At 37.5% G+C, this 22314-nt stretch overlaps 1 protein-coding gene across 7 annotated transcripts in view; it reads left to right on the top strand.

The window, feature by feature from the left end:
* ZCCHC2 (zinc finger CCHC-type containing 2) overlaps positions 1-22314 on the top strand; it is a 49348-nt gene that overhangs the window by 18645 nt on the left and 8389 nt on the right. For 2 of the 7 annotated variants that reach the window (XM_074576109.1, XM_074576107.1), the window contains exons 4-12: positions 2808-2879; positions 6087-6199; positions 8076-8170; positions 11423-11524; positions 13531-13588; positions 16312-16450; positions 17962-18026; positions 18923-19017; positions 21637-21765. In XM_074576109.1, coding sequence (XP_074432210.1) covers positions 2808-2879; positions 6087-6199; positions 8076-8170; positions 11423-11524; positions 13531-13588; positions 16312-16450; positions 17962-18026; positions 18923-19017; positions 21637-21765 — 868 coding nt within the window. The remainder of the gene's footprint in view (positions 1-2807; positions 2880-6086; positions 6200-8075; positions 8171-11422; positions 11525-13530; positions 13589-16311; positions 16451-17961; positions 18027-18922; positions 19018-21636; positions 21766-22314) is intronic. The other 5 variants (XM_074576112.1, XM_074576111.1, XM_074576110.1 and 2 more) reach the window with 5 other exon arrangements.

Below are 22314 nucleotides of genomic sequence, written 5' to 3'. Positions count from 1 at the left end.
ATGTGAGTCTGGTAGTATACTAGATTTGAACATGGAGTTACATTTAACCTTTTTTTTTTTTTCCCAAAACAAAAGAATGTTTTAGATCAAACATTATAACTAGCCATGTTACATGAGTAATGGCAGCTCTTTGAAGAGGCAAACCTAAAAAAACTAACATTTTAAGCTGAAAACTGATGTGTTGATCCCCAAATTTGATATTGTAGTCCCTAAATAGATGTGAATTACAGGGTTTTTTTCTTTTCTGTTATTACTAGAAGCTTAAAATTAGAGTTAAATTGATGTGTATACCATTTTTGGTTTTGAAGTAAAGTAGTGGCAACAGATACCTTATTGTTGATCATGTCTGAAGGTGAAATTTGTAAAAAAATTCCACACCCTTCTTTCGGTGAGGACAGTAAAGTAGAATTTGGCATTCGAAGTCTTAAAGGTTAACTCGCCCAAGTATTTCAACCTTGTCATAGATCTTTTGTCCGAATAGTCTGTGAACTGAGTACTAGGTAAAATACAATAGTAGGTAGGAGAGGTTTGTATGGAATGCCCATATGGATTATTAATATTTAAAGTAATAAAATTATTTTAAAAATTCAGCATGTAGACAGATTTGACAGTGGTTTTGAATTTCTTTGTTAAAGGGGGAATGTGGAGATATTCTGGGAAGTATTTGAGTAAGCTTGAAACTCCTCCACCTCAGTTCTTTTAGGAAAGAGTTTCCTCTCCTCATCTGTGCAGGTATATACTATGCTCCTCACTGCAGATTATTTTGTGCTTGCCAGACACTGCTTTTTTAAGGTTATAACAGCAATTACAGTCATGGCTTCCCAACTGGGGCACGAAGAGTAGTAGGCATTTCTGGGGATTAAGTTGAAGGTAGTTGATCGTTGACGTTATTCTATTGACTCTTGGGAGTAAATGAATGTTTATAATTGCCATCTCCACTCCCATTACACAGAATCTTCCCATGCACGTAATGGGAATCTTAAGACCAGAAGTGGGCTTAAAGTCAGGCAGCACTCATCTAACCAAGCTTACTTCTTTTTTTTTCTCAAAATATGCATGTGAAGGTGCTGTTTTATTACTTGCATGTTGTGTCAGAACGGTAAGCTGCTGAAACTTTATACAAGCATATACCAAAATGCTCTCTGATTCTTGAGAAACTTCTTCAGTAACTTGCGATACTTTTTGTGAATTGTACCCTACAACAACTTCTATATGACCATGTTGACAGGTCATATATATCAGGTCTATATGACCATATGACAGGTGTACTCTTTGCTGGGTAAAAAACTGGCTGGATGGCCGTGCCCAGAGAGTGGTGGTAAATGGAGTTAAATCCAGTTGGTGTCCGGTCACAAGTGGTGTCCCTCAGGGCTTGGTGCTGGGGCCGGTTCTCTTTAATATCTTTATCAATGATCTGGATGAAGGGATTGAATGCACCCTCAGTAAGTTCGCAGATGACACTAAGCTGGGCGGGCGTGTTGATCTGCTTGAGGGTAGGTTGGCTCCGCAGAGGGATCTGGACAGGCTGGACCGATGGGCTGAGACCAATGGTATGAGGTTCAACAAGGCCAAGTGCCGGGTCCTGCACTTGGGTCACAACAACCCCATGCAGTGCTACAGGATTGGGGCAGAATGGCTTGAAAGCAGCTCGACAGAAAAGGACTTGGGAGTGTTGGTTGCCAGCCGGCTGAATATGAGCCAGCAGTGTGCCCAGGTGGCCAAGAAGGCCAACAGCATCCTAGCCTGTATCAGGAACAGTGTGGTGAGCCGGACTAGGGAAGTGATCATCCCCCTGTACTTGGCACTGGTGAGGCCCCACCTCGAGTACTGCGTTCAGTTTTGGGCCCCTCGCTACAAGAGGGACATTGAGGTGTTGGAGCGTGTCCAGAGAAGGGCTACAAAGCTGGTGAGGGGCCTGGAGGACAAACCTTATGAAGAACGACTGAGGGAGCTGGGGTTGTTTAGCCTGGAGAAGAGGAGGCTGAGGGGAGACCTTATCACTCTCTACAACTACCTGAAAGGAGGTTGTAGAGAGATGGGGGCTGACCTCTTCTCCCTGGTGACAAGTGATAGGACGAGGGGAAACGGGTTCAAGTTACGTCAGGGGAGGTTTAGATTAGATATTAGGAGACATTTTTTCACTGAAAGGGTTATTAAACATTGGAATAGGCTGCCCAGGGAGGTGGTGGATTCACCATCTCTGGAGGTGTTTAAAAAAAGGGTAGATGGGGCACTGAGGGACATGGTTTAGAAGTGGCTCTTGTCAGGGTAGGCTAAAGGTTGGACTCGATGATCTTAAAGGTCCCTTCCAACCTCAACAATTCTATGATTCTATGATTCTATGTAAGATTCAAGCCTGAGGCAGATAAAATTATTTTATAGGTAATATAAACAAAGATAGGTTTTTTTTTTTTCCTTTTTGTTTTGACTCATGATAATGGCAGCGAGAGCTTAATCCACTATATCTGACCTACAGTCCTTTTTTCTGGTACCTGGTTTTTGCAGTTAATGATGTCTGTTTGATACAAGCCCTGTAATTACAGAGCCTTCTGCCTGGCTTCTTTCTGAGTTAATAAGTCAGTAATCTTCAGGGACTTCATTGCATTCACCTGAATTTGTTCATACTTCCTTTAACCACAAGTCTTTGAAAAGGTACACCGTTACCCCTGTTTTGCCTGGTGTTTACTTATCTGCAAGTGTTAACTCTTACACTGAGATCGTCAGATTTATGGAAATGTTAAGATCAGCTAACTGATATAATATTTGGAAAAACAAACTTTCCTCATTCTCTTTTCCTTCCTTACTAGGTAATCTGGTCCGATCTTTCGGTAACATGTGTAACAAAAACACACCAGGAGCTTCAGGAATTCCTGCTAAAAGTAAGTATTGAAATATAAAAGTAGTGTTTACACATCAGGTTTACAATTTCAGATGTAGTCTATGAGAGCTGTGATTTCTGGGGTGTAATTACAGAAGTAAAAGTGTGCTACCAGATTTTTGTACTTTCCACAATTGTATTAACCGTTTAAACCATCTATATTGTGGTGGATCAGCCTGACACATGAAGAAGCTCAACAGAATGTTTGGGGAGTTTCCCAGGAGGAGATCATTTGTCTCATCTGAAATTGCACTTATAGTTTTAATTGAACTACCATAAAACTACCAGATGAGTTTTTAGTATTCCCTACGGAGTTAATGTATAGGTACAAGCACTGCTCATTTGTTTATTGGTGTCCCTCATAGAATGACCTTAGAGAGTGTCATTTGTTGGTTTTAATTAATGAGGCAGAATCATAAGCATAATAGTTCTTAATGTTGTATTCTTCAGTAGAACAAAGACAAGCCTATTCACTGTTGCAAGGAGTTAAATTTGAGGAAAATCTGGCAACTATTTGTGCATGCGTGTGCATGCGTAATAAAAGTAAAAGTTCTCTAAGTTGTTCTCGTCCCCGGCCCCAAGCAGGGAATGCATTTGTGTGCGTAGGCCACATGTAGACTCCGTGAGACCATCTGTAGACCCTCGAACTGTGTTTTTCATTGCCAGTGTCTAGTATTTTGGGTTTCACCTATTCTGGAAAATTCTGTATTTAAATTCCTCACTGTTCAGGGCGTTAATGACAGATCTGTTTTGGGCATGTTTTGATAGCATCTGCTGTTCTCAACTGCAGTGTTAATTGCAAGTGGAAAGTCAGTTACTGTACAAAGGTCATTGTCTTGTGCACCGTTTCAATTATCAACATTATGTTTTCCAGAGCTGTAGAAATAAGCAGAGAGTATTCACTGCTGCTTTAATCTAGTTGGAGTATCTAGTTCCAAGAGTTCCCAGACCTTGATTTGTGAGGATTTGAATTATGGATGGCATGTCTGGTTGTGGATGGGGTGTTGCACACCATATAGGGTGCATGCATCTGTTCCTGAAGAGAACTTTAAAAGTAGGACTGTCGTACAGGATCCCATGCAGCTCTGGGATGAGCGTTCAAGTGCATGTTCAAAATGTTGCAGAGCTGTCCAGTTTGACAGCAGCTCTTCAGATGTGGAGTGTTCCATGTGCTGGCTTGACTGCTCCAGCAGAGTCTAGATATAATGAAGATGGCAGCACAAGAGGAAAACAACCACAGGCTGCTGTGAGCTGACTGAGGTGTTCTGTGGAGAATGTGCACAGCTGAAAAACATATTTGGTTTGTGTTGGTTTGGTAACCATAAGTAGAGAAGAAAGAGAGAACTGTTAGAGCAGAATAAAACTTAGACCTTGCTTTAAAAAGCACCGTAGAAGTACGCATGCTGTCCAGTTCATATGCACTTGCATTTTGGCTTTTTGTTATTCTTATTTCCAGTCTTGCATGGCATTGTTAAGTAGTACGCTCTATTTCCTAGGGACAGAAAAGAATGGTCAAAATACATGATAGGAAATTCCAAGGTTATGGGTGATAGAAGTAAGATAACTGTAAAAATTGTTTCAGAATAGAAGCATTGGTGGGAAAAACTAAGGTAGCAAATGGGATAACTTGGATGCTTTAAATATAAAGAACACTTTTTCTTTGGTGATAAGCATAAAATGTTCTTTGTGTGTTGGAAATTACCCAAATATGTGGTAGAATTAATAAGCTTGTAAGTAACAAGGCTGTCTCATTACCTGAAGTTAAGTTAGACACCTAATCTTGGGCTTGAATAACTAAATCTTTAGCTACAGAAGGAATTTAGTTCCTTTTAATGAAGTTTTTAAAGAAAAAAAAAAGTTGTGTCTGTTTCCAGAGACAAATTTAAATACAAAACACCAGGACAGGAGGTTTGCTCATCTCCATGCCTCTGCAGTAACTTTTTGGTACCTTTTGGTTAATACTGGCTAATTCTTCGGTCAGAGTTCCTCAATAGTGCATAGTAAAGCCAAAGGGGTCAGTTAAGAACAGCTGCTTTCAGCACTTATTTCTCATTTTACATCTAATACGCTTCAGGTGCTATAGCACTGTACTAATCTAATACTGTAACAGCACCTATCTGTCTGGATTCCAGAAGTTCCTTTAACGTATGTTACTGAGCAATTATTTACATTAGACATAGCGTCTCTCTATTACTAGCAGTTCATTCAGTGAAAGAATTACTTAGTGCATTGCTGTTGTACCACTAGCAGGATGTAATATCCAGCTGGCACTCTGGATTGGGTGTATGCCAGATATGCAAAAGGAGGATGCTGCTGTAGTGTAAATTGCTTAGTGCTGTTGATCATAGCTGATGACAGATGTTAACCAGATTAGCGATAGCTTTTAACTTTAGGAAGAAGCATTTTTGCTATGGCAGTTTATTTTTAATTGCCACAAAATTAAAAGTTTTTTTTAATATAAGTTAATGAATTTGATCAGCTTTCATGTACTTAAGTACATTATTTTGGAAGTGGTAAATATGAAAAATCTTTGTTCTAGGGAATATTTTTCATTTAAAATAGACATGCTCTCTAGATGCAAGAATTTTGCCTTCTGAACTAGAACATCAGAAGACCTCACTTTGTAATAGTAGCATTGGAAACAGTTATAATGAATTTTCATAAGAAGCTTCAGTGTTAATAGCAACTGGAGAAGGAATTGCTATTGATTAATCTCAATATTGCCCAGTCTGTTGTTTTATATAACTGAAGCAGTCTCCTTTCTTCTCCTGTTTCTTTGAAATAATTTAATCTAGCGAACCAATGATACTGAGTAGAGTGCATTCAGTCATCCCTGGTAATTTTTTTAATGTTGTTTTCAGACCACCTTTCTGTGTGTGAAAGATTTAAAGAAATAAATCAAAAAAGGCTGTAAATTTCTCTGGAAAAGAACATAGCATTGGTAAATTTCTGAACGTAGTTCTTCCAAGTAGAGCTTTAAATGGTTTTACACTTGAATTTGATATGAGGCCTTATATCAAAGTGTTTCTGTAGCAAAACTAAGTTACGATGATTTGTACCTTTAGTCTGTAAATTAACTTACTCAAACTGGAACAGTAGGGTTTCTTGGTGATATGAAAAGATATAAAGACTGATGGTGAACAAATATAAATATAGCCTTTAAAATGTCAACTAACTACTCATTTTTTAACATTAACCTTTTTCTCAGCTCCCAAAGGAACTGTCTTCTGAAGCATTTGACAAGACTATTTTAAGAGCACTAAATCAGGGGTTTCAGAAGAGGGAAGAACGAAGGCATGCTGATCTTGAGCCAATAATCAGGTAAATATTTTAATATTTTAGCAAATAACTTAAAGTGCGTCACCTGAAAAGTGATTGAATTAAACTGGATGACATAACAGGGACAGTGGAAATTCTGCTGCCTAAACATGGTTTGTAAAGAAAATGGGAAGGCAGTGATGAAATAGATACCCTTAACTCTTTTTTTTTTTTTTTTCCCTTGAAATTGAGACTCTTATTAAAATTTAATGGATTACAATTATGAAAATGTTTTTCCTGAGCAGCATTATATAGCAAAGATTGGCACTTCAGTGAGGGTCTTACCTCTGTTAGACAAGGGTATATTTAGAAATATTAGAAACAGTAACTCAGAGCACTTATGTTCTAATTTTATGACAGGATAGAGTGAGAGACATAACAGAATTTGGAAAAGAATAAACAGTAATAGTGAAGCACGTATATAAAATTAAATGTCGCTCACACATTTGTAAGAAAATGGCCAATACCTCATAACCTACTACGTAGCGATGAGGGTGCTTGCTGGGATGTGGGACATGTTGGTCAAATCCTGTAACTCGGAAGAGCAATGTGGATTAGGGTGGGCCTCCCTGTTCTTTTTGTTTGTTACAGGTATCTTGTTACGTTTGTTCTTTCCTGTCAGGGTTGTTCAGTCTTGTTCAAAACAACTTAAATTATTCATCAGGTTAGGTAGTGTCTCTTGAGCTGGGGTACTTGTTGAAGAGTCAGACGCAGCTTTTCAAGCTCCTGCTCAGAATATACTGCAGGTCCAAGCGTATCAAAACCTTGGGTTTTGTCTTAATAGTTTAGCTATAGAAGATATGGAGCTGCTGTCTGCCTCAACTTCCCCAATTTTCTTTTATTTTGATCTGTAATATTATTTTTCTGTCTTTATTGGCCTGGTTGTCAAGCCAAAAACTAAATCTATGTGAACAATTTTTGGCTAATAAGCATTTTGGTTTTAAATTAATAAACTTGTTAAATAGAGGTTGACTGAAGAGAACATATCTGTAATACAGAAAGGTTTTGAAGCCTCGCTGCAGAGTAATTAAAAACCCAAGAGATGAGTTTGAGGATAACCTTTAAACATATCCAACCGTGTTGTAGTATGGAAATATAATTACAGTTTGCAAGCTAAGTTGTGACTATACTGGAATGCTGTGTGAATAATCGTGTGATAATAACATTACTGTATACAAATTTAGTTTTCTGACAGTATCAGTTTAGCATAAATACATGTTTCTTTGGGGCTCTTAAGTATGTGTCCAGTTGCCCAAAATTGCTCTCACCTGCCCTGCCTCCAAAAAAATAGAACTGAATAGTGCTTCCTGGCAAGCAATAACTGAAAACTTGGTGCGGGATGTGAAAACCATTCATTCTCGGCCTATTTTTGTATCTGAAGCTAGTAGAAGTTGTTACTGACCTCCTGGGAACAGACTCAAACTAGTGCAGGGCAGTATTGAGAATCCCACCCTTCGCTCTTGGAGATAATTATGAAACGCAAATAGTGGCTTATAGGTGAATTCAACTTTGTATTTAACCAAATAAGTGTATTTAAGGAACAGTTGCATTGTTTAGGGAAATTAAATGTTAAAAATATATAAAGTCCAGTGATTTTTTGATTCAGTCCAAACTCCTCTTTGATTAAATGTTACAGGTGGCTAAAATGCTTGAATTGGGATGGCTCAAAGCCATTTAAAATTAAAAAAAAAAATTCATCATACCAGTTTCTTATACTTGCTGTACGCTAGTACTGAACAACAAAGTTCAAAAGTAGCATTTGAGATTGTGTATGCTGAACATTCTTAAGTTCAAGTGTTTGGACTTCAAAAGAACTGTGTACTTTGCTCTTAAATGGTATTGTATTTTACAGTTTAACAAACTCTCACTTAAATTTCAGGCAGCTATTTTCAAATACATCGCAAGCTTTTCTGCAGAATCAGAGAGTATACAACTTCTTCCAATCAATTTCATCAGAATCCTTGCACACTCACAGTAAGAAATATCCTAATACTGTTTTATATAACAAAAAGTCTATAAAAAGCTGTTATTTCTGTCATGCCTAATTATGTTTTTATAATTATGTACTTATGGGCCATATTTCAACTCCTTGCCAATGAATAGTCGCTTCAGCATATACTCGTGCTTTTGGCAGTGGGAACGTGCTATGTAGCATTAGCATCAGCTTGTCGTCTTTTCTTTCTTTCTTCTCCTCTGTACCATCATGCTGTTAAAATAGGTAATTATGAACTGAGTATGTGCAACAGTTTTGGACTTTTTCCTTTTGAGAAATCTTAAAATTTCAAACAAAAAGCTTGAGATGATCCAAACAGTCACATCTGGTTTTTATTTGGTTTCTTTCGGAGATGAAGTGTTTGTCTTGATATTTAAACTAAGATTCATTTTGGGTATATAGTACATAAATAGCAGGATGGTCCTAATTTCAGAACATACAGAATCTTGTTCAGAGCATTTGCATTGCAGAGATTTCCTTCATGGACCTCTGACTTACTTGTGTATTACAAATTGTTTGTACAACCTAAGCTTAGCTTCTCTGTATGGATGCCTTAAGATGTGGTCTTTGTTTCTGTTATACCACGACAGTTAAAGCACTGACTGTGAGGCCATTGCCTCAGAAGTTGTGAAAGACCTTAGTAAGGAATTGACTAAGTTGGAATTCTCAAACAGACTGCTCATATGCGCTTGTAAGAAAATGGAAGCATGATGGCTGACTTTAGTTTGAAATTATGGGTGTGATCTGTGACAAATGTATTCTTTCCATGATCAGATAGAGGCCTAGTGATTAAGGTAAAAGCTCTAGCTCATTTTGTGATGCTTTTTTTTCAGTAACACTTAACAACATTCTTACATGGCAGTTTCCTGAAAAAGTTAAGCTAATGAGGTCCGGGATGGTTGTGAAACAGGCTGGAATTTACTGCTGTGAAAATTCTGAAAATTCTGTTGTAATGAAAGGCTGCACAGGGAGGAAGGAATTTCCAAAGTCCAGAAAGATTCATGTTAATGATAGGCACACTGCACAGGGTATGCATATTTTTGTCTACAGACAAAATCTAGGTGGGAAAAACTTGGAAATGCGTTGTTATATGTGATTGTAATTTGAAATGGTCTGAAAAAGAACCAGTGCCGTGTTCCATCACAGTAGCCTTGACTGGGTTAGTGCAGGGCAGAAATTATCTGCAGGGTAGGTAGATGAGAAGGGTAAAATGGACAGCTGTCAATTCTGCAGGAAGCCTTACAGATTATAATGTGATCATAAATGGGAAATAATTTGCATAATAATAAATAAATAATTGGGTACATGTAAGTTCACAAGGATTTGTCGGGTCTAGAATGCATGACAGGTAGGATGATGAACTTAATAGTTGAGCAGAGAGGAGGAAAAAGTCCAATGAAAGATGACTTAAGTCTTCAAATACCAAAGAGTCATAATGTAAAGAGGATGATCTGTTCTCTCTGGTGGATAAGACAGAAAGCTCTGGGCTTAATTTGCTATGAGGAAGATTAGGGCCAGGGTCAGGCAGGAATCTGGTGATTACCAGACAAGTCCAAAGCAGTGAGACAGGTCTGAGGTCAAGGTAGAAAAACAAGTCAGTAGGTCAGGGTTAAGAACAGGATGAGCAAGGTACTTGGCCAGGCACGGGCACAGCTGCGGTGCACCCCAGGCAAGGGCCCAAGCTCAAATGTAGCTCCCAAGCCAAAGGATGGAAGCCCCGGATGAGGCCTCTGCCAGTTCTTTTTCCATCAGTCTCACCCAAAATTGCAAAACTGCACTGCATCAGGTTGGATCTTGAGCACAGGCAGGTGAAGCCCATGGGAGGGCAGGGGAAGAGGTTGCAAAGCCTGTTGGTGTGTTTCAGGGCCCTGACATTCAGTTAGATATTAAGAAAAAGTTTTGTGAAGACAAGTAGCGCAATAAATCTAAACATAGTTGTTTTTCTTTTGAGAAGGGGGACTGGATGACTGTCTGGGGTAGCTCACCACAGGTTGCCTGTGTGTTTTTCTAGGTTTCTTGTTTGGGGTGCCTGAAATCCTGGTAACGCTTGCAATTGCATGTTAGCCCATGGTGACATATGTTGAATGTGATGACAGTGTGGGGGTAGGGGGGAAGCGTATCTGTAAGAAAAATCTCATCATAGCTCTCAAATGGTTGTGCAGAATTAATCGGCAGACGAAGAATTGTGGTTTAAATTGGTCGTCAGTCACTATTTAGAGTTCTGGATAAAAACACCTCGGGAATACAAAAATATTCAGTCTTTCTGAATGGTATGGTTTTAGTAAAACCTATGTGAAAATAAATTCTATGTTCAGTGAAGGGTCTCTATACCTTAAATAATAGTTGGGATCTTACACTAAATAATATATTCAGTAAATGTAATTACGCCACCATAGTTCCATTAAGGAGGAGATCAATCAGCTCCCTCCTGATTCATAACGTCAGTTATTTTAGACACTTTTTCAGGCTGGAGTAGACTTTTGATTGCAACAGACTTTATTAAAGCATGATCTCTGTGGGCTTAGTATGTTCAATGCAGACAATATTCAGAAGGATCTTCTTATCCATGTTTCAAGCTCCTAAGCAACAGCTTTTGGATGCTTTTACCTGCACTAACTTGGAACTTTTTGAAAGGGAAAGAGTAGACTCCTGAAGGCAGATTCATTACCAAACTTAGTGCTTTTTTACAGCATGGCAGTGGTATTTTTGGAACAAAACTATAAATATTATTGCCACTTCCTTTTCCATCCAGGCAAAAATTGTGTGTGAAGACTGTGTTAAGGGCACCAGAAGACTTTAGCCCAAATTAGGTCTCTTCTGGCAGATGAATGATTTGACGATGGAGGAGTGTAACTTGTTGTAGAAGAAATCTAGTAACTATTGCTGATCTCCTCCCATTTCCTGCTGTAATGCAAAAAATATTATAAAAAAATCTGAAGGGCAGGATAATAGGAATGTTTCTAATACTATAATCACAATCCCAACATTTTGAAATTGCACCATGGCTTTCAAATTGTTTTGCACGCTCTTTTCTTCAAAATAAAAGTATCTCCATAGAGCCTTTGCTCTTGGAGATGGCCTGCTTTTAAGGAGATGATGTTAAAATGATTGCCACGCACAAACCAGTAAATTCAGTCTTCCATTTCCCTACCTTCCAGTTTAGTGCAAGCATTCAGGAACTGTCTAGTTGTTCAAGATCTATAAAGTTACTACGTGAACTTTATTCTCTGCAGGTAACTTACAACCCTCTTTGAAGACGGTTAAGGCACCAGAACACTTCAAGGAGGACAGTTCAGAAGCTTCAAGTCAGGAGGAAGGTAGTTGTGTACTCAAAGGTGGTTCTTCTCTGAGAAATTTTACCACACTCAGTTCTGGAAATGATACAGTTGACTGATTTCTTCATTGGTACAAAGCTGGGAGATTTGAATGAAATCCACTATGTAAATGAAGAATTTTTGTATACTTTCAGCAGTTTCCTTAGGAGGTTGCTGCGTAATCCAAGGAGTGATAGCGTTCATAGACAGCTCAGAGGCAGAAGTTCACAGCTGTGTTGAGCAACCAGGAAGATATACTTCACAATTTACTTTAGCCAAGACTGTTCGTAGCTTTTAATGTCTTTACCTATTCTTCAGTTACCAGGGTTAAAACGTTGAGTGCAGCTTTTCAAGGGTTGCAGACTGTTTTGCGTTAAATGTGCCAAATTTGTCTAGCTTTTAGTTTTACACAGAAAGGATAGAATCAGGTTGGAAGGGACTGTTCAGATCATCTAGTCCAACCATCAACCTAACTCTGACAAAAACCATCACTAAACCATATCTCTAAGCACTATGTCTACCCGTCTTTTAAATACCTCCAGGGATGGTGCCTCAACCACTTCCCTGGGCAGCCTGTTCCAATGCTTAATAACCCTTTCAGTGTAAAAATTTTTCCTAATATCCAGTCTAAACCTTCCCTGGCACAAGTTTTCCTCCTCTTATTCTTAACCTATGCTGCTTTTATACTATGGACTGTTAATAAGGACAGTTTGGGACTGTAGGGAGTATTGATTACAGTCTGAAAGCCCGTGTTTTCCAAATACCTCAAAAACAGTTCACATGTGGAAGCAGCAGCCTAGTGGTTGGTCAGTCATTTCATTCTGAAAGAAATGGCAAGACAGTTTTGCATTGTTTTCCGTAGCGAACAAGTATAAGCTTCTGGTAGGTGAAAAGGATGAGAAATGGGACTGATAGGGGAACATGGACCACTGAACACTTAAACTAGCTTTCAGATTGACACCACTCTTACCCTGTTACACATTAATAACTAATAAGAAGTTTGCAGTTCATCTTATGTGCAATCAGTAATCCACATACGCAGTTCAGACAGTTTTGTCTTATTTAAAAAAAATCATTGCCATATTCTTCTTTAGAATTCGGAACGCGCCAAGTAAATTTACTGTATATTTGAAAATGGTTCAAATATTGTTTTATATACTGGTCTTTTAAAAAAAAAATAAATAAATCTGTTCACCTGACGAAACTACAAATGCATTTCAGAACATCTTTTGTGACATTTGTTCTACCAGAAGTTTAAAAATTGTTATTTTAAAAAAAAAATTTTTTTTTTTTTTCAAATCATAATTCGAACTTCTTTGTAGCATTGAGAGGAGTTCAGGCAGAATGAAAGCTACTAAGAAGGCTAAGATCATCAACAGCTGGAATTAAGAAGAGTTGCTTTTGTTAAAATTTAATAGTTGCCTTAAAGAAAAGGGGAGAGCCTTAAAGAAAAGGGTAGACCATGTCTCTAAAGTTCTTGTTTGAGGCAGTATCTCTTTTTACGTCAAATATAATTTGTAAAGCCTTACTTGCAGGGTGAATTTTGAGGTTCAGAATGCAATACTTCTGTGTAAGACTTGTCTTCATTTGCTATTCAGAACGTGTGACATAGTTTTGAGATTTTAGCAATTCAGAAAAAATTATAAAATTCAGTGCTCTCCTAACTGAATCCTTTCTTCTATCTCCATCCTTTCATCCTGCGTGATAATCAGTCACGCATTTACTCCTTATGTTTAAATGTACAGATGAGCAAATATAAACAGTTGTTGTAGTTCTTATTTTTCTGTTTCATTCTTCTGTGAAATGGAGGGTAAAGAGCCTTGATTATACTGTCTGTACAAACTGATCTGTCCTCTTTGCAATACCTGTTAATTTCAGCACTGTAAATTAAGCCTAGCCTATTTAATGGAGATGGCTTCTGCTAAGTGTCTGGTAGTGATGGAAAGATTAATTTGTTGGATTGATCTAAAAGAGGAAATAGGAATTGCTATTGAAATTATGCTTTGTTGTTTGTTTTTTTTTTCCAGATGTAATGCAACACACAACAGTTCACAAGAAACATAATGGAAAAAGTCCTGTTGCCAAGTAGGTACTAGGATATAATGTGACGATGCTACCTTTCTGAACTTCATTTGTTAGTGCTTTGAGAGTATGTGTTTTCTTCTAGAGTAAAGCTTGTTTGTGCAGTTTTTGTTTGATTGGGGTGGGGTGCTCTTGTTTTGTTTTTTGTTGTTTTGGGGGGAGTTATTAACTTAATCTGTGTTAGAAAAATATTCCAAAAGGTATTATATCTAAATCTGTATGTCTAGTTGATTTGGAATTCTCTTTTTTCCCAAATTTTGTGAATCTTCGCTACTTGAGTTGATGTTTTGATTTGTGTTTATAAGCTGAGTAATATAAATTTGTATTGCATATATTTTTCCACACCCATGCACATATTGAAAATGTCAAGCTTTTCGTCAGTAGCTTCAAAGATGACCTTATAGGAGAAGATTGTCTGTTCTTTCCCTTGCTTAGTAGCATGTATACCTTGCTGTTTTATGTTCACTGTAAGTGAAAGCACTTCTTAACTGTATTGAAGTTGTTTATATATGCTTTCAGATATATGAAGTATGTAATTGAATTCACCTATTAATGTATTTTGACCAGAAACTTTGGATATGTTTGCACATACTTGTGCAATATTTCAACTATATTAAGACAAAAAAATGGATACAAAACTTACCGTGGTTTACAGTTTTGTTCTGTGTTGATTTTCTGTAAAATGTGTTTAACTCGGGGGGGGGGGGGGGGATATTACCTGGAATTACAATTATTAGAATATAAACATAGCACAAAACAACGTTGTTTAAAGTTCATGGATTTTAGACAATTTGTTGTGAAATTACCAATTGGACAGCTTAGTGGTTTGCTTCTGTTTTGTTTTTTTTAACTCTCCTATTTACTCTCACCTTACATTTCTTCAAGAAGAGAATGTCATCTTGACAAAATCTGATTATACCAGTGAATATACAGCCTGCTATGAAGTCGTGAGAGCGGGATCCAAACTTACTCGCATATAGTTACTAATAAAAAAAAAAAAAAAAAGAAAAGCCTTTTTCTTATTCATTGTATAATAAAGTATACTAAAGTTGACTGTAGTTTAAGATCTGTCTTTCAGGTAGGACAGGGACAGGCCTTTCCACAAACTTCTGTAATAGAAACTCCTTTTGCTAGCTATTATTTTCTATTTGTTTAAGAGGGGAAAATGTGTTTACTACTTCACTGCTAGAAGTCTGTTAGTCCTCTCCTGTCAGCATTATGTGTCTGTCGTCTTAAAATCTGTGCGAGCTATTTATGGTCTCTAAAGAAATGGCACTGAATGAAACTTTTCTCTTTTAAATATGTATGAAACTGTCTAGAGTTGAGAGAGTTCATCTCGAATAGCATTGTTATATTTCAGGAAAATTTGTACGTTACATCTGTCTATCTTATCTTTTTATTCAGTATGGCAGCGTTTCTTTTGAAAAGGTTAAAAAAAAATTTACTGTTAGGAATGAGATCAGACATGAAATAAAAAATTTAGTAATATCATGGCTTACGTGAAATGACTGCAGATTTGACAGTGGATTCATTTAACTCCATTCGTCTGAAGTTTCTGAAGTGACCTTGCTTATATCCCTGCAGTCATGGGCTCATGTCTGTATTTTGAGACCACCTTAGGTTCTCACCATTTTCTTAAACTATTTTTTTAATATTCTATTGTACATCGTTTAAGTAGTTTGAGCACTTATTTCCAGAGGTATTTGGTAAGTAGCTACTGAAACTTCAGCGTGTCTCATGCTTTGGAGTGAGCTAGATTTCTGCCATCATGAGAACTGAGTAGCATTTCATATTGCAGCAATCTTCATGATGCAGCTTGCCAACAGCCCTAAATTTAAAAGGCAGTTTGAATTATCAGCATTTTAGTAAGAATTTAAAATTGTTAACCCTCTTTTTTTTTTTTTTTTAAATCTTAATTTTTTGTCTTTTTTAGCATCCAGTCTGGAGTAGGGCATGGTTTTGAATGATAGATGAAAAGTTTATAGGTCAATGTGCCCTACTGACTCTGTCAGAACCCTGACTGTTTTTCCAACAGTCTTTGTTGCCAGTACTCTCAGACCTAGTTCAGTGTTAAGGAGTGCTTCAGTGGAAGGCATTATAAGGTCTAGGATAAATGCCAAATGCTACTCCCCTTTCCCAGCACTACTGAAAACTAACAATCCTGAAGGTAAAAATATAAAGCGAGATGACTATTTTGAAATTCAAACAAACACAGCTGCAGTATGATCTGTAAGTAGCCATGCACTTCTTCTCTTAAAAATGTCTCATGAATTCTGAAATACAGTTTACAAAGTAATTCCAGTTTTGTCATTAATGATAAGGAAGGAAGAAAGAAGATGAATCCAGAATACGTTTCTATCTGGAAAATTTCCCCACAGCTCGTCTGAAAAAAGCAAACAAAAAGACTTTGTGTGCAGAAATATCCATGGAAACTCTTCTCAGTACTGTTTTCTACAAATTCTGTTGTTCTGAATTTTACTTCGAAGAATAATAGACAAATGGAAAAAGGAACTCCAATTATGTTCAGGTCGTTAGTATAACTTTAGAGCACAAGAACTCCTGTAATTTACGTCTTCTAAATGTCTTGAGAATTTCTAGGGTTTTCTGAAAGCAAAATACTGCAGTTTCCCAACATGCAATATGCAATAATATGTATGTTGGTAGGAAAAGCCTGCAAGTTTGTTCACATCGGCGTAACTGATTTTTTTTTTTTTTCCTCCTTTCAGCAGCACTAGCAGTGCAAAATGTTCTTCACTGGATAGCCTTAACATACAGCACTCTGAGCAAAATGGGGTAATGGACTGGAGAAGAAAAAGCTGTATTGTCCAGCAGCACCCAGAGCACTGTACAAACCTACTTGACCAGGTGTGTTGCTTTTTTTTCTTTAAAGCAATATTCTGAGACGCTTGAGAAGACTCTCCACTACATGTGGTTAGGTTTAACTTTAAAAGATGAAGAGCCCTGCTAAAATTGTACAAATAAATGTCAAAGTTCAAGTTGCTACTGATCCATCTTGGCTAGAAAAAACCCTCATAATTACTTACCACTGTCTCATAAAGTTGCGTATTCTGTTTGTGAATTTGTAAGTAAAATTTCCCAGTAGGATATAAGTAATCAGAAAAGTCTAATCTTCATTTCTAATCAGACACTTTCCTGTTATTGTAACATATTGTCATCAGGGAGTTCTAGAACACCTGAGGAATTTCTGTGTTGTTGCAAGGAACAAACTAGAAGCTGTAGTACTAACTAAACCATATTAATGCTGCTGTAGGGACAACAGGTTAGACATATTCTTTCTATCTTATCTACATTATCTAAGTAACTTAAGTATTAATCTTTGTTGAGAAAAGTTAATAGCTAGGTGCATATACACCACTTCTGAGATTTGTTTCCCTTCAGTGGTCAATTTTGGTTTGAGTATAATTGAGAAGAATAATTATTTATAAATAAAATCATCTGCCGAAATCGGGGGAAGGACTTACACTGCTTACATCTGAAAAACCTTGAATGTTAGAATTGCTTAATATTACTCTTACTCTGCATGCAGGATTTGGCTATTGATTATTACGTGGGGAATGGCAAGCCAAACAAAGTTTCCTTATTTCACAAGGCAGGGTATATGAATTGAAATTTGCTTCTAAAGATTAAATGGTAAACTGCATCAAAGCTTGAAGTAGTGCAAGCTCGAGGCAAGAAAAAGAATTAATACGCTAAAGCAGAGGAAAAGCGACTTCCTATTTAAAGGATGTCCAAGTACAGCACATTTGGACAGAGATTACTGCTGCATTTTCATAAATTTTACTGCTTTGCAAAATAGGAGATGTTACTAGCAGATAGTAATAGCATACTTAAAGAATGATGCAGATGCTATATTTTTTTCTTATGTCCTTCTAGGTAATATTCTAGGGTTTAGTTTAGCAGCAACCTCCAGTTTAAGGTTGGGTACCTGTTTTGTCACTATGTAAAAATAATTTGCCCCATGTCCTTCCCACCCCCCAGCTATCAGATAATTCCATTTAAATAAATAAATTCTGTAGCCCCTTAAGCCTTGTGATTAGCCTCTTAGTGAATATGTGATGAAACACATTTGTTTTCATCCTCAGGAGGAAAGACAGCATGCAAACAAAAATTTGATTGATTTCTTGAGAATATTTGCAAGTAGTAATTTGCTGATAATAGCATAAATGCAAGACAAGATGCATTATTTTAAAGGCCTGGGTGCACTGTAGAAGTAGTTGCTTGTATGCTTATGGCACCTGTGAGCACACTAGTCGTGGGCTCATGGACCTATCGGTTGAGAGGGTTTTTTTTTTTTTTGTTGGGTTGTGTGATACAAATTCTGCTGTTTGACTGATGTCTTTGTATTTTCTGTCTAGCATACAACGGAAAAACGAAGTCTGTCTACAGTAAGCAAGAAGAAAGGAAAGCCACAGCTGGAAAAGTAGGTTTCCAATATAACCAGTAATCCAGAAAGAAAGTGTAATGCATTCACTCTGATAAACAGAGTCTACAATCAATTAAGTGCTTTTTTTTGCTATTGTGGAACAAGATATGGCATAGTGTGAAGCCAGTCTACAAAAAAATCCTTATTTTATTTTCTGAAAAGAAGCAACTTGAAAAAAGGAATGTAATTGAATGCATTTGTTTCTCAAAACATCAGTTGTCATTTAACAAAAAGATGAAGGAGCAGAAGTAGGTTCTTAACAGATACTGAATTGCCTTTTTTCCCTTTATATTTATTTGAAAGTTAAAAGGTGTAAAGCTGTCCAGAAAACACTGAAAATCAAGTAAGCATTGACAGCAACCTTTAGCATTATAGAGTGGGTGATAACTTGCTGAAATGTTTTATTGAAGATAATTTGCACATCAGAGGGCTTCAGAACTTCCTGTGGGCTACACAATCCTGCACTGTGAGGAATTGAAAACATTTCCACCTTTGTCTAATATTCTGCCTGCTTCCAAGTTGACTGTCTGTCATTTTGTTACTCTGTAGCCTGATGCTTTTATACTAGTCTGCTTGTCCTGGTTGAGGCAGGACACGGCTGTACGGCTGTATTTCACACATCAGCTTTGAAAGACAACTTTAGAATCAGCTGCAGCATTTCTTTTTTTGTGTGTTTTCTTTTTTAGATCTTTATTCATAGTGTTTATTAACACTGCTTGCAGTTTAGTTCCTGGTATATTGCGCTAGCAGCCTTTACCTGTTTGTTTATTATCTACATTTGTTTCTGGCCTCCAGTCACTGCCTTTGTTTATAGTGGCATTGTAAGTTCATTCATGGTTGATTATTTGGGCCCATGCATTTGGAAAAAAAACCCATGAAAATTTTTTACACAGGGAGAAAGCAAAGAAAACTGACTGCCGGTTGAATAACAGGACTAATGGAGTTAGAGTTGCAGCATCACAGCACATCCGTACAGGGACAGCAAAAGGTAAGATGTTTTTTCCCAAGCTGTTTGCAAGAAGCAGACTTTCCGGCTTTGCTGATTATTCATTGTTCTGCAGTAAAGGGGAAATCACAAGTCTGAAATCTGGTTTGGTGCAAGTCAGCACGTTGGCTGTCTAGTCTGTGTTTTGACTTGCTGTATTGAACATGCTAGACTCGGTCTCCTGTATGCAGTTGGCTTAGGGTATATCTCTTTTCATGCATAACTTGAAAAATCCTAGTAAATTCTCCATAAGTTGCCTTATGTGGAGTAGTAGTTGCAGAAACAGCTAATGTTGGGCTACTTCTGTGTGAAATTTATCAGTCCGAGTGTGTGGAGATCCAGCATCTCATCATTAGCGTTCTCTTTGCAGCTCACTTGTGTTTTCAGCTATCGTGGAATGACCCATGAGGAACCTTACGAAAACCCTCTGGTGCGAACTGTTGATGAACTGTAGTATGTAAACCAAGTGACCCCTGAGCTACAACACAGAACTGTGTATGCTACCCTAGCAGCATTTTCAACTTTGGGTCATCCAGCAAAATCTAGTGTCTAGGCCAAGACTTGCGTACATCAGTCAGTTATAAGACAAAATTATATTTGTGTTCCTTCAGTAAATTGAGTCCCCAAATTTTATTACAAATTTCTGAAGAGCTGTGTTACACATTGACTTTGCCATCTTGAAGTTTTCTAAGCTCATGATATCAGTTGCGGCCTTGCCTCTCTTACACTTGGTTCTCATGACAGAAAGTTGACAAAGAATTTGCCTTTTTCTTCACCACCTAATTGGCATAAGTGTTGAAAGGACTCTTAAAAAGTGCCTTGTCTTGATTCCACTTGGGGTACAGTCTTGATTAAGCTTTCATTCTTTCTTCTAACCACTTCTCACCGTTGAGAGTTCCAGGAGGATCCCATTCTGAATTATTGTAAAGTGTTGTATGGGCAGTTTTTGTTACCTTCTACAACAGTATTGGACTAAAACTTTTAAGAATTCATGGTTCACGAATTTAGCAAAACCAGGGCAATTTTAGAGAGTTATAGCTAAGGGCTGCACAAGTAGAAAACATACTCTACGGCACAGTTTTGCTGCATATGCTTCTGATTGGTTACTATTCTTGCTGTCAGGCAAAACGCACTGACGTTTTATGAACTGACAATAACTTTAAGAGGTGGTGCAATTTTGTGTGACGTAGCGCAGAGTTAAATAGGGAATGTTTTGCCGTAGGAGTTCTGTCTGCTCACTACCCACTACTCTACAGATGTGAAACTGCCTGTCTGATACTGTTGGGAACTTAAGGCCACTCCAAGGACAAACTGCAACCCACAGCAGCTGGAAGCAATTAAGTCCTGCTAAGAGATGAGCTTTCTACCTGTGCATTTGTGTACAAACTTCAAAATGTCTTTTGAGATACCCCATTGGAGACATAGTCTAAAGAAAAAATTTCATGCTGCAGTCTGAATCTCTGCCTAGCTTTATATATCCAGGCTTGGCTTGAAATGCTCTATTTTAAGTCAGTAACTCTTAACTGCATCATGTTTTCTTCCATTTTTCCCTTCCTATTTTTAGCTTTTCTGAGTCATCAGTTAGTTACACTTGTAAATTTGAAGACTTGATAATTTGTGACTAGCACTTTAGACTCTTCCTTTCAGTGATGTGAGGTTGATGCTGCTGCTCCAGGGTTATACTAGGTATTCAAAACACGTGTTAAAATAATTTTACCAATTACAGGTTTAATCCAGGAAATTATTTCAAGAATTGAAGCATTAAGGCAGCTTTTTAATTACTTATCCCAACCTGTTATACTGGTAGTAGCAATAATAAATTAATAAAATAATAATTTATTAGAATTAATTAAATAATAGTGTTCTAATTTTTGTCCTGAAGTTTTGCCAACTAAGGTGTTGGGGGTTGGGGTTTCCTTGAAACTAGTCCCTGGCATACATTCTGAGAGAGGGTGCATCGGTCTTGCTCCTTCACCTCTGAGGCTGCACTTGAAAGCCAGAGCCTACTTGCTACCTACTAGAATTCGCTAATAGGATCGAAACCCACCCTGAAAGCTGGTTTCCAACAAATAAGTTTCCCGTTATCTCATGCGGAATTTAGAAAACGATTTTACGCTTTTTTAGTTCACCTCTTAATCAACAAAACCTGTTTAAAGAAAAAGTTTACTTAAAGCCTGTTCGAAAGAGTTAATTGTGAAAAGGTGTATTATTTTGATGTTGCCCGCTGAGTTAGCTTTTTGCCTTTGTCAGTATGACCAAGGAGTATTGCATCTCTTTGAATGGAAACATTTGGTCATTACCATTCAGAGAAAATTATTATTATAGTACAATTTGGTACAGTAGGCATCACAAAATCTATTGAGGAAGATCATTCTTTTCACTACTGTGCATAAATATGAATTTTCAGTGTCAGCATCTTTAACACCAAGGATTCCATCATCACAAATTCAGGGACAAGACCAGTCCTGACTGCTGGGAATGGGAGTGTTAGGAATGCAGGGGACAGATGCAATTAAGTAGGAACAAACAAAAATCTGAACTAATGTGAGACGTGAGCAAACCAAAATAACCTCACTTCTGTATACTGAGATTAAAAATAAAAATGCTAATTTTTATTTTTAGATCTGAATTTGGACGCTGGATCTGGTCATGATACATGTGGAGAAACATCATCTGAAAGTTACAGTTCTCCTTCTAGTCCACGACATGATGGGAGGGAAAGCTTTGACAGTGAAGAAGAAAAAGACAGAGGTTGTATTTGTGGAGAGTGTGCATGAACGTCTTTATTCCTAGACTAATCTGTTTTTTGTATTAATTTTAATTGGTTTCTCACTTTTATTAGCTGCTTTTATTTCTGAAGTAGCCACAGAACGCATTTTGCTTTGTGGGTTTTGGGACTGGACAGTTTGAAGGCTTCTAGCAAATAGCAGGACTGTTTAAATACTGTTGAGTTTTAGATTACTACATACGTGTAGTAGTTTTCTGACCACAGTGGCATAGAGAAATTTCAGCAGTACAGCAATGGGAATAACTTTGTCATGACAGGGACTGGTTTTATACTGAATTATGTGTGGCATGTCTGAGAGGTCCTTCTTTTTCTATTGACAGTTTAATTTGTCACTCCTTCCAAATTTGAGTAAGCTCTGTTAGTGTCTTTCTAGGTAGATGCAAATTCCAAATTCAGTCTATGCCCTACTCTTCACGTTTGCAGATAGCACAAGTCAAAGACAGAGTAGCTAGTTGGGCAGTTTGATAGAGATTGACCTAGCTTGATTTGGATGAATGAAAATAATCTCAAAG

The sequence above is a fragment of the Larus michahellis genome, chromosome 2, assembly GCF_964199755.1.
Source record: "Larus michahellis chromosome 2, bLarMic1.1, whole genome shotgun sequence".
Lineage (NCBI taxonomy): Eukaryota > Metazoa > Chordata > Aves > Charadriiformes > Laridae > Larus > Larus michahellis.
The sequence above is the reverse complement of the archived record's forward strand: the minus strand, read 5'-3'. Positions and strand labels throughout refer to the sequence as shown.